Source organism: Alligator mississippiensis, chromosome 11 (genome assembly GCF_030867095.1).
Source record: "Alligator mississippiensis isolate rAllMis1 chromosome 11, rAllMis1, whole genome shotgun sequence".
In the NCBI taxonomy this organism is placed as follows: domain Eukaryota; kingdom Metazoa; phylum Chordata; order Crocodylia; family Alligatoridae; genus Alligator; species Alligator mississippiensis.
The window spans coordinates 67,028,163-67,042,369 of record NC_081834.1 but is presented as its reverse complement, the minus strand read 5'-3'; the positions used below and the strand labels follow the sequence as shown (position 1 = coordinate 67,042,369).

At 43.0% G+C, this 14,207-nt stretch overlaps 1 protein-coding gene across 1 annotated transcript; it reads left to right on the top strand.

Moving 5' to 3' along the window:
* Positions 1–696: 696 nt before the first annotated feature.
* LOC132243791 (olfactory receptor 14A16-like) lies at positions 697–10,267 on the top strand. Its single transcript, XM_059714180.1, has 3 exons — positions 697–1,605; positions 9,125–9,148; positions 10,205–10,267. Exons 1-3 carry the CDS (start codon positions 697–699, stop codon positions 10,265–10,267), a joined length of 996 nt encoding a protein of 331 aa, XP_059570163.1.
* The last annotated feature ends 3,940 nt before the right edge of the window (positions 10,268–14,207 follow it).

The window sequence follows — 14,207 nt, the reverse complement described above, 5'->3', positions numbered from 1 at the left end:
AGAGCAGAAGTATCCGAGTGATAGTAGTACCTCCTTTTCACATAGAGATGACAATCCAGCTCTTATGCAGCCCCATATGCTAGTTTGCAAACAGGTGGCAGTCAGTCTGCATGCAAACCTTTGGTGTGGAATTATTTCTTACAAGCAGGTCCTGTGTGGTATATCCTCGGGAAGATGGAGCGATGCCATGTTGAAACATTACTGTTACTGTTTGCTAGACACACTGTATGGTTTTTTTTCACAATGGGGTTGGGACCCTTTTTACCTGAAGGTTTAAACCTAAAGGTTGTATTTGCTCTTATTTTTTCCAGCCGAGTTTTGGGACAGATGCTGCAGGTGACTCAGCCCTGTGAACGCTACAGAAGTTCTACCATGTAACAGTAGTTTCATAATGAACCTGAATACAACACAAATTTTAAAAGTGTAGTGAGTTTACATCTCCTAGCTGATAGCAAGATTGTCATCTGTCTAATAGTGCCTGCTGAATAACACTATTGCTGTTTTGTATCCAAATCAAAATATTCCTTCAAAACCAAACTTTTCCTGAAGACTAAAGATTTGGCTCCAGTTGATCCTGTGTGTATTTGAAAGTGAGCGTGTGAGATGATTTTGACAGGAGAATCAGAGCCATTCTGATACTGATTGCTGAGCTTTTTGTTCCCTCCACAGGCATCATACAATGGTTTGAAGAAGGCAATGTCCAACCAAATCACTGTAACCGAGTTCCTCCTCCTGGAATTTTCTAACGTCCGGGAGCTGCAGCTTTTACACTTTGCCATCTTTCTAGCAGCGTACCTGGCAGCTCTGATAGGGAATCTCCTCGTTATCATGGTGGTAGCCCTCGACCACCACCTTCACACTCCCATGTACTTCTTCCTCATGAATTTGTCCATCCTAGACCTGGGAACCATCTCTGTCATTGTCCCCAAATCCATGGGCAATTCCCTGTGGAACACCAGGTTGATTTCCTATGCTGGATGTGTTGCCCAAGTTTTCCTCTTCTTTTTCTTTGCTACAGCCAACTTTGCCTTCCTCACCATCATGGCTTATGATCGATACATTGCCATCTGCAAACCACTGCATTATGAGACCATCATGAACAGGAGAGCTTGTGTCCAGATGTCAGTCAGTGCATGGGTCAGTGCCATTCCCTACTCTGCACTGCACACTGGTAACACTTTTCGGTTACCTTTCTGCCACTCCAACATCATCAACATGTTTTTCTGTGATGTCCCCCAGCTGCTCCAGCACTCCCGCTCTGACTCCTATCTCAGTGAAGTTGGGATTATTGTCTTTAGTGCGTGTTTATTTTTGATCTGTTTTGTTTTCATCATTGTTTCGTATGTTCAGATATTTACTGCAGTACCAAGAATCCCTTCAGAGCAGAGCCAGCATAAAGCCTTCTCCACCTGTGTTCCTCACCTCATTGTGGTCTCCTTGTTTCTTCTCACTGGCATTTCAGCTTACTTGAAACCAACTTCCAGCACTCCATCCATTCTGGATCTCATAGAATCTGTCCTTTATGCCATATTGCCGCCAATGGTCAACCCTGTCATTTACAGCATGAGAAATAAGGAGATCAAAGTTGGCCTTGGGAAAGTTATTGTCTGTAAAATATTCACTGGGAAGCAAGTGTCCATCTTTTTCTCATAAGTGTTATTTAATTATCTTTTTCTGCATTGATATATATATATATATATATATATATATATATGTGTGTGTGTGTGTGTGTGTGTGTGTGTGTGTAGTATAACTGATAAATATGTTCACCAGGTAAAGCAGGGTGCAACCCACACCATCTTCACTGATGTAAGTAAAGTTCCTCTAGATTTAAATCATCTTAATTGCAATTAGACTTCCTATACTTAGAAGTTGATGCTACCAACTTTCCCATCTCAAAGGAGCTTGGTGTGAAAGTGCTCAAGGTATGTTGCTACAGCTCCAGCAAGTTAAGATTAACCTTGCTCTTCTCCTGTGCTAATGCACCTGCTAATTCAGGTCACCAATGAATGTGAACTTGGTTAATAGTCCTCCATGGTCAAAGTTTGCTGGATGGGATGCTAGGCACAAAGCTTCCTTACGTGCTATTTTGCTACTGAAACTGGGTCCCTGTGGTAATTCATCACCTTCCTTGTCAAATCAATAGCAGAGACAAGTCTGTAGTGGATTTCAGGGAATCAAAGGTGTTCTGTGGGATGAGAGCTTACCTGTGTTTCTTAAAAGCATACTTCCCATCAGTCAGTCAGCGGGCTTTTTTTCTTCAGGATAGGTATTTGGCAGTACTTGGGCAGATGGATGCACGGGGGGTGGGGTGGGGCAGGGTGATGGTGAGGAAATTAGGAATGTTTGCTTAGATGCCCATCTGCATGATTTCTCAGCTAGTATTTCCTTATATCATGGTTTTTCTTTTTAAATGGGAAATCCCAAGAGAGAGAATATTTTAATGCTGCTGATACTATTGAGTTATTAAAATTGAGTGTGTACATGTATAACCTTGACTAAGGGTCATTTTTTTAATCACGTTTAACATCACTGAGAACAGCCCAGTTGCATCCTCTTTGGTACCACCCTGCAGGGAGTTAAAGGCTGCTATTAAATCCCCTGTCAGTCTTCTCTGCTCCAGACTAAATAAGTCCAGTTCCTTTAGCCTCTCCTTAGAAGTCATGTGCCCTAGTCTCCCTCACCATTTTTGTTGTCCTCTGCTGGACTGTCTCCAATTTGTCCACATCCTTTCTGTAGGGGCAGGGGACACAAATTGGACACAGTACCCCACATTTGGCCTCACTGGTGCTGAAATGAGGGGAAAAATCACTCCCCTTGACCTACTGGCAACACACCTACCAACGTGGCCCAGTATGCTGTTAGCCTTCTTGGCAACAAGGGCACACTGCTGGTTCATATTCAGCTTATTGTTCACTGTAGCCCCAAATCCTGTTCTGCAGAGCTGCTGCCCAGCCAGTCAGTCCCCAGTATATACTGGTGCATGGGATTGTTCTGTCCTAAGTGCAGGACTTTGCACTTGTCCTTATTCATAGATTCATAGATTCATAGATGTTAGGGTTGGGAGGGACCTTGGTAGATCATCAAGTCCGACCCCCTGCCCTGGGCAGGAAAAAGCACTGGGGTCAGACGACCCCAGCTAGGTGCTTGTCCAGTCTCCTCTTGAAGACCCCCAAGGTAGAACCTCATGAGTTTTCTTTTGGTCCAATCCTCCAATTTGTCCTCCAGGTCACTCTGAATCCTAGCCCTACCTTTTAGTGTATCTGCTACTTCCCACAGCTTGATGGCATCTGCAGCCTTGCTGTGGGCACGCTCTATGCCATCTTATAGGTCATGGATGAAGATATTGAATAAAATCAGCCCTAGGACCAACCCCTGGAATACTCCACTTGATACCAGCTCTCAACTACACATTAAACCATTAATTACTATCCTTTGAACCCAATTATCCAGCCAGTTTTCTATCTGCCTTACAGACCATTTATCCAATTCATACTTCCTTAGCTTGCTTGTGAAAATGGTGTGGGAGACCATATCAAAAGCCTTGTCTTGAGTCAAGGTATATCATATCTACTGTTCGTCTTATATCCACAGAGCCAATCATCTTGTCATAGAAGGCAGTCAGGTATGACTTGCCCTTGGTGAATCCATGCTGACTGTTCCTAATCAGTCACCATCTTCTCCTCCAGCTGCTTAGAAATTGATTCCTTGGGGACCGCTTCCATGATTTTTCCAGGGACTGAGATAAGACTGCCAAGTGGATCCCTGGATGGGCACTAGATTTGCCCTTTTCTAGTTGTCCAGGATCTCTCCCAGTTACCACAAGTTTTCAAAGATAGTGGCCAGCAGCTCTGCAATCAAAAGTTTTGGTGCCTAGGTTCACATTTAATGGTTTATACCCAGTCTTGAACTCACATCTTTGTGCTTGTTAGCTCAGCACACAGGCGCTTGAGCTACAGAACAGGGCAGAAAGGTAGTTTGGCCAAACTACCACCAGTGAATGCAGTGAACATAGTCTATTTGGACTTCAGTAAGGCTACGGATATAGTCCCACATGACTTTATCATAAAATTACTAGAAGCCAGTAATTGGTTCAATAACTGTTCACAACATCTAATGATAAATGGATTAATTTTTGAGTGGCAGGAGGTTTCAAGTGGGATCCTACAGGAATCTGTCCTGGGCCCAGTAATGTTTAACATGTTTATTAGTGATTTACAAGCTGGAGGAGAAAGCTTCCAGATCAAGATTGGAGATGACAGGAAGCTGGGAAGGACTGCAAACTCATCCAAAGATAGAACTGAAATTAAAAAGGATCTCGATCATATGAGCTATGTGAATGTGATGAATCTGCATGTGTGAATCTTAAGTTACCTTCTGGTACTTTCTGTTGAATCAGCTCACACCAATGCAGGTAGAGTTTTACTTTGTGTTTTCTATATAAGCTGTGCCTGCCAACATAGGAGGGCTCTTTCCTACTCTAGTGGCTACAGTTTTATTTATGGAGGCACTGAGACACCACCAAAAATAGGCTTGGGAGCTGGGCTAGAGACAGTAGAATAAAGTTAAGAGCAGACCTACATGAGGTGCTGCATCTAAGAAAGAAACATGACATGCAAAATACAGAATAGGAGACAACTGCCTGGGTAGCAGCATTGCTGAGATGAATCAGGTGGTTTTAGTGGATCAGAGATACACCATGTGTGAGTAATGTGATGCACACAAAAAAGTACTTGTAATTTGGAGCTATATCAACAAGAGTTTTAGGCTCAAGATACAAGAGATGAAGATATCTTTCCCCTCCACACTGGCTCTGCCAGACCTAGAGTATTGTGTACAGTTATTGGCTTAACATTTTAGGAAGGAGGTAGGGAAAGGGAAGAGGGTCAGGAAGGAATTTTACCCCATGGTCAGCTTTTTCCATGGATGATGAGGGGGTTTGCCTTCTTCTGTACTAGGTGGTGTGGTCCTCTTCCTTCGTTCTCTTGAGCATATTTTAACAAACTCTTTTTTCACTCTTGCAGTAGCACTTAATTGATAGCACACTCACTCCCCAGCTTTGTTTGTGGCAAATTAAAGGGTGTTTGATATTTCAGGTTTTAAGCCTGGTAGGTAGGTGTGAGGGTTTGTTTCTAAAACATTAAGAAAAAAATTGATAAACACTTGTGCAAGGTGGTTTAGATAGGGATGATTCTGCCTTGAGTCAAAGGATGAACTTGGTTATCTTGTGAAGCCTCAGAGCTGCGCAGATATCTATGGAGGGCAATGCTAGTCATGTCTACTCTCCCACAGAGGAAACAGGAGGGCAGTGCACCTGCTCTGGATATCTGTGCAGTGAGGATAGGCAATGATTTCAGGACATCTCCCCACTCCCCAACATACACACCATGTACTTCCAGACAAAGGGTGCACTCATAGATCATTCCTCCAATGTGCCAGCAACTGTCTGGAAGCTGTGTCAAGGCAGAGGCTCTGCACACTGGAAGGCTACAGAACTATACCTGGGCACCTTTCTGCCCTGGCCAGGGAAAACCTGCTACTCTTCCTAGGGCATTGTAGCAGGCAGATTGTCAAATCAGCTCCTAGCACAGGGGCAGAGGGCACATTATCAGAGCAGCTCTCATATAGAGAGATAAGACACCGGCTCAGGATGTCAGTGGATTCTTTGCCCCTCTCTATTAAAAAAATCCCTACCCTAAAAGAAGTATCTGGGTAGCAATGCTGTCTTGATGTTGTGCTCAGGCTGCCTCTCCCTTGGCTAGTGCCTCTACAGGTTCTCTGATGGATTCCCTGGCTACCTGAGTCAGCCTGCCCATGAGCCCTGAATTTGGTCTGGACCTTTGGGTACCTAACCTGACTCTGGTTTGATCTCCTGGATACCCAACCTGGCTGGCCTCCTGACCCTATGCTTTGCCTGACCCTCTGGATCTCTGACTCTTTTCCCCAGGTAGCTTCTTCACTCCCTTAGACTCAGACTTTGCATACTCCCCTCAGATATTAGTTTCTTCTTCTAACCCTGGGTGACCCCCAGACCTGGCCATCCAGAATGACACTATGCCTATTTTCTTTTCTCTCTACAGCCACACATGGCCCTGGGGTCCTCTTTCATGAATAGGCTGCTCAACAGTCAGCAGCTACATATGGAACGACTGGCAAAGTCCTGGTAGCTGTGCTTTTAGCACAGATATGTTTTCTAGACTATCCAGGGCCCATGTAGGCTGTGGACAGATAAGGGTGTGTAACAAAATTGCCCAAGAGTGCAGATAGCTACCACACATCTCTCTGGAGAGGATGTGTAGCTCCATGCAGCATGTTCAATGGCTGCACAGCCAATTTACATGGTTAAAACATAGCCATGCAATTCATCTATATACATAGATCGTAGAAAGTTAGGGTTGGAAGGGACTTTAAGAAGTCGCATCTAGTCCAACCCCCTGCTCAAAGTAGGATCATCCCCCAACTACAGCATCCCAGCCAAGGCTGTGTCTAGCCAGATCTTAAAAACCTCCAAGGGTGGAGATTCTGCAACGTAATTATGTAATTGCAATTAGGCACATAGCTACAGAAATTGTACTTACCAGCCTCTTAATCAGCTATCTGGGGTAATAGGTTTCTACCCAAAGTGCTTGAAGAAAGAGCTCATGGCCATAACCCCCATTTTATAGGCAGGCAACTAAGTTAGATAGAGAGGAAGTAATTTGCCAAAACTAACCAGCTGGCCAGGGACAAAAACCACATTTAAAACCGAAATCTACTGAAGCTTAGTCTGAGCTCTCAGTTATCTAAGTTGCCTTATTTCTGCATATGAGAGAGCTATTAACAGTAAAGGTAAAGAACAATTTACCAACCGACATAGTGGTTTGTCCTTCACTTGAAGACTCTTGAGTCAACATTAGATCCCTTTTTCATAAAATATGTTTCATAAAATATACCACATATTCCCTGATTACTTTCTTCAGGGGCTGCTTTATTTCTTTGCCTCTGTGATTGTATGCGAGGTCTGAAGGAGGGAGTCAGAACACAGGACTCTGTTTGTAGTGGAAGAGAAAAAGAAAAAAGAGCACTTTTTACATTTCTCTTAGTGTATGAGCAGACCTCACATGTGTCCTGAGCCCAGTCTTCCCGGCATTTGTGCATGATCCAGAAAGTCATGGGATTGGCATGTACACCAGTCACCCTTCCAGTTGGGGCTTAGTGAGTGTTTGAATGCACTGCCACTTCTCCATCAGCAGGAGGCTACTGAAAGTGTCTGTAGTTTCTTTGGGTTTCCTCAGCCCTGAGCAAAGCACCCATTGCACGTTCAGTTGGGTGGGAATGACTGATAAAATGTTTGTGGGAAGGACTTTGGTGGAAGTCACTGTGCCACTCTTGCCCTGGCATTTTCACTGGTACTACAGCCACCTATGGCTATTAGCCAGTCTTCAGAATAGATCCAGACATGTGCTTTGTTTTGCAGGCATTGTAAGCTTGTGCTCATGGTTGGTTGGATGGAAGAGGTATCATCAGTAGACCTTGATGGCCAACCTGACTTCAGACATTTGTATAACAAGTGAAGGACAACACCCAGGGAATAAGCTCGTGGACTTCCAAGCACCAAAAGGCCTTCCTTGTGGCTATGCCTTGCTCTCCCTTCATGCCAGCAGCTACCACACCAAAGATATATTCAGGTTAATGCGGGAACCTCTCCAAACCAGGGAGGCCAAGGAGAAGCCCTTATGTCAGCAGCTGATGGTTGAAGCAAGAGCTGTCCCTGGAAGCCACGTGAACTATGCTACAGATCATGATGGGGATGTCAGTCACATGGAAATGCGTATGTGTGTCAGATGCCAGAGTCTGGGATGAGGTTCTACAAGGTGATTTGTAGAGAGGTCTTCTCTTGCAATCAATTAAACATTGTCAGCAGAATTTGCACTCTTGTGTGATTATTTCCAGCACTGGCAGAAGTGTTGGGATGGCAATGGGCACAGTGGGCATGCTGAGCAGGCATGATGCCAACAGAAGATGCTTGTGCCAGCTTCCCTGAGCTCCATACAGGCTGCATGGTTACTGTGGAGACTAGGTGGGGCTGGGAAAGGGCAGCAGACACTCCTGCACAAGCTTTTTTCCCACTGAATACTTGTCCTACCTGGCGAAGCCTCCAGCCCTATACATACCGTGCATACCATGTTTATATGTTATACAATGGGCAGGTCTTCTATTAAACAGTGCAACCAAAAATTCCCAGGACACCAAAAAGAGGATGAACAGCAACCTACTTAAAGTGCTCCTCAAGAACTGGCACATATGGAGGCCTGACAATCCATCTACTCAGCAGCCTTCTCTGCCCAGTTCAACCAGGTTAAGAGCTGGTGGTGCGTGATAGATAGCAGATGGATGTGCTCCTGCTTGTGCTCCAAGCCAATCAGTGGAGAGTGGGCCTGTTGCTTTGTCTGGGAGTCAATCTGGCCCCCAGCCAAGGCCAGTCTACTAGATACCTGGGAAAAACTCAGCCAGGATATGTGATTGGCTGCAGGCATGGATAGGGATCTTCCAGGGTTTCTCCCTCCACAGATTAATTATCAACCAACTCATCCTGTTTCATCCACAGAGCTCTGTGTAGTAATACATTGTCTCCTTGAAATTCCCAAAGCAAGGCAGTAGGAAACATCAGGCACAGGGCTGATATATGAATGTAGGATGTGATGGTTAAGAGAAATGGGATCAGCAACACAACACCGGCTGAGACAAAAATCGCTACCTCCACCATAAACGTGTCAGAGCACGACAGTTTTAGCAAGGGTGGCAAGTCACAGAAATAATGATTGATTTCATTTAGGCCACAAAGAGTTAAAGATTTTCCCAAAATAAGTAGCAACCCAGCAGCCAGCAGCAAACCCCACACCCATGTGCCAACTGCTAGCTTAACAGACAGAGTCCAATTCATTAAGTCTGCATAGTGCAAAGGGTTGCAGATGGCCAAGTACCGATCATAAGACATTAACATCAGTAGAAAACACTCAACAGTTCCCAATGCACAGAATATATATAACTGCAGGATACAGCCTCCAAAGGAAATGTATTTATCATGTCTTAATAGGTCCATAAGCATCCTGGGGGTTATGTTTGATGAATACAAGACCTCCAGAAAGGACAGGTTACCCAGGAAGAAGTACGTAGGTGTGCGAAGGTTGCGGTCAGCTGAGACAATAGTTATAATGAGGATATTCCCCACCATGCTTGCTAGGTACAATGTTAAGAAGAGTGGAAAGAGGAAAATCTGCAGTTCATGATGATCCTCAAAACCCAGAAGTACTAATATGTCCACAACTGTTTCATTTTCAATCCCAGGGTCCACCATTATTCATTTCTAGCTGCCTATTAGAAACAATAATAAGTATTATTATTATTGACTTAGGAGTTGAAGCTGTGGGAACTGGGTTTATTTATTCTGGAGAAGAGGAGACTAGGGGGATTTAAGAACAGTGTTCAACTACCTGAAGGGTAGTTCCAAAGAGGATAGGGCTGGACTCTTCTCAGTGGGGGCAGATGACAGGACAAGGAGCAATGGCCTCAAACTGCAGCAAGGGAAGTAGAGGTTGGATATTAGGAAAAAATTTCTCATTAGGAGGGTAGTAAAGCACTAGAACAGGTTACTCAGAGAGGCGGTGGAATCTCCTTTTTAAGACTTGGCTAGACAAAGCCTTGGGTGTGATGGATATAGTTGGGGATGGTCCTGCTTTGAGCAGGGGTTTGGAGTAGATGACCTCCTGAGCTCCCTTCCAACCCTCATTTTCTATGATACTATAACAACAAGAACAAGAGAAGTTAAGTGATATAAGGCACACAATGAGTAGCTGACTTCTTTTGTGTGAATATGGATTCTGAAATAAGAAAAATGAAAAATAAACAAATAAAATGACAATAACACAAGTTGCATGCACGCATTATTGTAATTTAGAAGTTCATACAAATGATGTAGATCAAAGACATTTTTGACCCTTTAGAATAGCTGTGTAATGAAGCCATAACACGACATTATTGAATTTCCTGTGAAGCAGACAGAAATATTTTAAACTAGCTACTTGTGCATGTAAGAGAGAAATTCTTATAAAAATGTTGTCGGTCTTTATTCATTGTGTCAGCTCTTTCTGTCTGTCTGCTTATTTATGGTAAATTCTCTTTCTCTTTTTTCTCAGTTGTGAGTCTCGTGTACTTTTGTGCCTAGGTTCCCAAAGAATCTAATTCACTCCGAATTGCCCCCATGATTCTCTACCACTCCAAATTTTAGCACCAACATTTTTATATGTTTTTTCTGATATTGGAGTAATATTCCAGACTTCAGCATCCCATAAGAAGCAACCCCATCAGATGATGCATAGAGAGTAGGCAAAGAAGATGTAAATACATTGTGAGATAAAGATATGCAGAGATGCAGATGACATGGAATTGCAGAAAGAGAGCATCTGGGAATGTCTGGGCATACAGAATAGGAAACAGATTAATAACTAACCTTTATCGCTGGGTGATCAGAAAACTCCATGCCTTCAGAAATTTAAAAACATTTCTCCTTCTCATGGGCTGAAATGTTTTCTGCAACATCTTCAGATAAGCTGATTGGTAGTTTCATCAACGACACCCTCATGCATACAGTTTTCCGGTGCCTCAGTGTTCTCAATCCTCTTCATCCTCTCAACTTCTCTGAAAATTTTCCCTAGTCTAGTGCTCTTCTTAGAAATAAGTTATCAAAGCTCTTTTACTGCACGTTGGTTCCCTCCCTGCAATTATAAGTACACAACACGTGTGCTGTCTTTATTAAGAGCAGTACAAACAATTGATGGGCTGAAATATTTTTCTTTTCTTTTCAGCTTAAGTGTGTTTGTCACAATTCACTCTGAAGTGCATGTGGCTCCTAAGCTATCAAGATTGAATGTCACTGTCGCTGGCAATGCTGTGGTCCTTTGCTTTATATCAGCTCTTTTCCCCAACCAGCTGTTGATTTGCTTTCTTCATTCTGCAGGAAGCATTATTAGCTGTGTATAGACACATCTGTTTGCATCATCGAATTGGTATATTCCTCAGGGGTACTTCCCCCTCCCAAATAATGTCTGAGATTCTTCTTGGGTTCCAGCCAATGAAAACTGGTATTGCAGCATAATGAAGATGGCTCCTATCTGATCTCTGGGACTAGATTTTAAGACATTGTATTTAACCCCAGACGCTAAATGCTTTTGTGGTAGAGAAATATACTGTTGTCAAATAGGATCATAGGCAATGAGGATTGGAAGGGACCTCAGGAGATCACATCTAGTCCAACCGCCTGTTCAAAGCATGACCAGCCCCAACTAGATCATCCCAGCTGAGGATTTATTTAGCCTGGTCTTAAAAACCTTCAAGCATGGTAATTCCACTACCCCTCTTGGTAACCCATTCCAGTGATTTACTATCCTCCTTGTGTGAAAGCTCTTTTTAATATCTCATTTAAACGTCTCCTGGTGCAACTTGAGACCACTGCTCTTTGTTCTATCATCTGCCACCATCCGGAACAGTCCAGCTCCATCCTCTTTGGAAACCCGCTTTAGGTAGTTAAAGGCTGCTATTACATTCCTCTTCAGTCTCTTCTTCTCCAGACTAAATAAGCCCAATGTCCTCAGCCTCTCTTCAGAAGTCAAGTGCCCCGCTACCCATTTTCATTTCCCTCCAATGGATGTTCTCCAATATGTTGAATGAGTAATCAGATTGACTTAGAATGCATTTTTAATAAAACTGCTAGGGATTTTCATTGAGAAACGATGGTTTGTTGAAAACTTAAGGCCCTGCTACATTTTGAAAAAACTGGATAAAAACCAGCTATAGAGTTTTTACACATTTTCAAACACTAATTTTGTAGCTGTTTGGCTCTTTATAGCTTGGCAATCATTTTTATTGTGTAATAATTACACTGCACATGTGGCTGGCCTAAATTTTACTGAGAAATTAGCCAGTTAATTGCATAATTTATGTAATGTGTACCAGGGCCCTCAGATGTTTCAAAGAAATGAATTTGCTTTTATGGGCTGTCCATGACCCTCTTCCCCAGATTCCTATTTTTCCTTCCAGGTATGAATTCTTTAGACATTTCGTACCTGTTTGCCTTGAGTGCTGCTCTTCAACTTTGTCCATTAGGATTCACAGTTCTGGCCCAGTCTGTCCCTGCAGCCTGCACCAGGGCCAGGGACCTTGGAAATGACAGGTTTGGCAGCTTCAGGGCAGCTTTCCCATGTAGTAGGGTACAAATGGACCAATAAGTTTTCTAGATTCTGTTGTCAGTCACAACTCATTGCCACAGGTGCCATCGTTGTGTTTGAGGTAGACATGTTCTACCCATGCCAGAAGAGTCATGTTGCCAGTCTTCCGAGTAGTGCATATAGCCGCCATATTGGAATCCAAGATGATTGCCATGAATTCATGATTTGGTCAATATTTAAGCCCCCTCATAGGTTAGAAAATTTATTCCAATGACAAAGACAACATTGTATGAACTGAGATCAACCACATCATTTCTGTCATGGTAGCCATATTGGATTCCAAGAGGCTGACACATTAGCATATATGTATGAGCTCAATGCAATTAAAAACCCTAGTAAACAATACTCAGGGGGAAAATGTTGGCTACCACTGTTCTAGATGACAGGAACCTGGCTTGCAGGACCTGTAGCTTCCCATAGGAGTACCCTAGCTATTTAGCTCTGGGGGCAAAATACATGTTTTCACTTCTCAGGCTACATTTGTTAGCCACAGGTTTTGGCTGACTCAATTTTAGGAGTCTTCAGACTGCTACATATCTATCAGGAATGTGTGGTACGTGCTTTGGCAGCTAGTGGGCATGTTCAGTCTGTGTGTACACTTAGTGGTGCATAGCCATTCACATGCACAGGGAAATGCATTCAAGGACAGGATTTTCTGCGCAAAAAGTGCTAAAATTGCCCTGTACATCATCAAAAAATGACACGGAGAGCACTAGGAAACAAGCACAATGTCACTCTAATGATCTTGTGATCATTTCCAGAGAAAGTTTGTGACCAAGCCAGGAAGAGAACCAAGACTTCTGTTGTCTCCTATTCCTGCCTTAACACAAAACAGTCCTTGCTTTCTAATCACAGGGTGTTAGGATTCCCTCTGGAAGCTGGGACTTTTGAAGGCCCCTAAATTAGTTTGACATAAAATGTCCAGTAGGATTTGAAATTAATACTCCTAGGGCTGTGTTAAGATGTAAGTACAAATTTATTAGTCAAGGCTAGAAAAAGCAAGCAAATAACACAAAGCAGATTCACCTTGCCTGCCAAAGACAGATTCCCAATTTATAATGGATATTTAGGCATTCCCACCATTACCACTTTTCTTACGAGGATCTCAACACAACATTAGAAAATTCAGCTTCCTTTGTTCCTGTGTTTGTTCAGCAGTATAATTCTCATGTCCAGGCAGGAAAAACAAGCTGTTCTGTTAAATCTCTTGTTCATTCACTAGAGTGCAGTATAAACCTACACAGGGCTGGCTGTGACTTAAGTGAAACACATATTTACCAATGAACAATTTGAAAGTGAGTTACAGATGGAATAAAGTTTGTGTTCAAGTCATTTCTGCCCATCCTTTTAGACAACCTAAACTGTTTGAGCGATAGGATACAAGAGTGTGAACAATTAGTCAAAGAGATTAGGTTTTTACCACATCAGCTTGATAACACCCTGACTGTGTGCAACCTAAAGGGAAAGTAAGACTTCAGATTTGTGCCTAAGTGTAGGAAGCCTTTGGTTGAAGACAATCTGTGTATACTGGCTTGAAGCACAGAGAGGTTATCCTCTTAAAATCCATTCACTATTTTTATCTGGAGCAATTTTTAAGTGAACACTGTGGTAGCGGGACAATCCGTTCAATAGAACAGGGTGTGAAATGTAATAAATCTCTCAAAATTTCCTCTTCCTTTTAGAATTCACCGGAAAACCCCTGGGCCACGAGCCATTCATTTTCCACAGCTTTGATTTCTGTTATTTCCATTTTGCTTAAACCTGCTAATAGAGTTTAACAATTATTGCATTCCTCTCCAATTCATAAACACAGACAACTTTCCTTACAGCCTCCTTGACTTCCTTGTTTCGCAGGCTGTAAATGAGAGGGTTGGCCAATGGGGTCAGCACAGTGTAGGAAAGAGAGAATACTTTGTTCAGGGCTCTAAGGGTGTTGGTTCTTGG

Coding starts and splice junctions, on each gene's coding strand:
- LOC132243791 (XM_059714180.1), top strand. CDS start 697: ATGTCCAACCAAATCACTGTAACCGAGTTCCTCCTCCTGGAATTTTCT. Junction 1,606..9,124: donor TTGGCCTTGGGAAAGTTATT/GTCTGTAAAATA, acceptor CAAGACCTCCAG/AAAGGACAGGTTACCCAGGA. Junction 9,149..10,204: donor GACAGGTTACCCAGGAAGAA/GTACGTAGGTGT, acceptor TTTTGTGCCTAG/GTTCCCAAAGAATCTAATTC.